We start from the raw sequence: 895 nt of genomic DNA, 5'->3' as shown, positions 1-895 counted from the left end.
CTGTGCAGATCTACTCTCCAGATCACACCAACAACAGCTTCTCGTCCAACCCCTCCACCCCGGTCGGCTCGCCGCCGTCACTCACAGGTAAACACGGGTCAGAACCAGGAACACCGAGACGTTCCGGTCCGGGTTCTGGTGCCGGCACGTCGGGATCCGACAAAACTGACTGAAAAGCAACTTYTTAACAGGAAATAATCAATAATTCCTCAATATTGATAAAAATCTTATCTTATTACGTCTTTTGTTTTCATTAAGACTCTATCCTGGTTTTATTACGACTATTAATAGGAATTACATGTAATTCCTCTGTTATTACTGCTTAATTATTACGTAATTATTATTAACATTAATTCTCATATTGTTATGACTTTATTCTGGTTCATTTTCTTTCATGTTTTGTTCATAATTCTTCCTAAAACTACTTGGTTGCACTTTATAAAATGCGTTTTTTCTGTCTGCAGTGATCAAACTTCACATGAAATTTATATTTTATCACCATTTTGTCTGTAAATTATCCATGAATAGTTTCAGCTGGAGGTTTTTAATCGTCCCGTACCGACGCTGTGTCCTCTTCCTCCTCCTCTTCCTCCTGTTCCTCCTCTTCCTCCTCCTCCTCCTCCTCGTCATCATCATTATAGCTGACTAGGATATTGCCTGCGAAACCATAATTGGTGTTTATCATTGTGTCAGAGTTACTCCACTTTTAACAAATTAGAAATGAAGCCTATTAGAGCAAACTACATGCAAATTGACATCCACGCCGCGAGGCTGTTTTACACCGTCGGACTCGGAATAATTTAGCCGCCGTTTAATACATATATTTGTATTTGCACATGAATGTGCCCAGGTGATTATGCGTTAATTAGCATATGCAAATGAGCGTGTAATGTGA

At 39.6% G+C, this 895-nt stretch overlaps 1 protein-coding gene across 1 annotated transcript in view; it reads left to right on the top strand.

Moving 5' to 3' along the window:
* The window catches only part of tcf4 (transcription factor 4), a 165494-nt gene that overhangs the window by 142728 nt on the left and 21871 nt on the right, over nt 1-895 (top strand). The window contains exon 10 of the mRNA XM_008402569.2: nt 9-87. Coding sequence (XP_008400791.1) covers nt 9-87 — 79 coding nt within the window. The remainder of the gene's footprint in view (nt 1-8; nt 88-895) is intronic.

Source organism: Poecilia reticulata, unplaced genomic scaffold (assembly GCF_000633615.1).
Source record: "Poecilia reticulata strain Guanapo unplaced genomic scaffold, Guppy_female_1.0+MT scaffold_239, whole genome shotgun sequence".
Taxonomy (NCBI): domain Eukaryota; kingdom Metazoa; phylum Chordata; class Actinopteri; order Cyprinodontiformes; family Poeciliidae; genus Poecilia; species Poecilia reticulata.
Note: the sequence above shows the minus strand (reverse complement) of the source record. Positions and strands in the feature narration are given on the sequence as shown.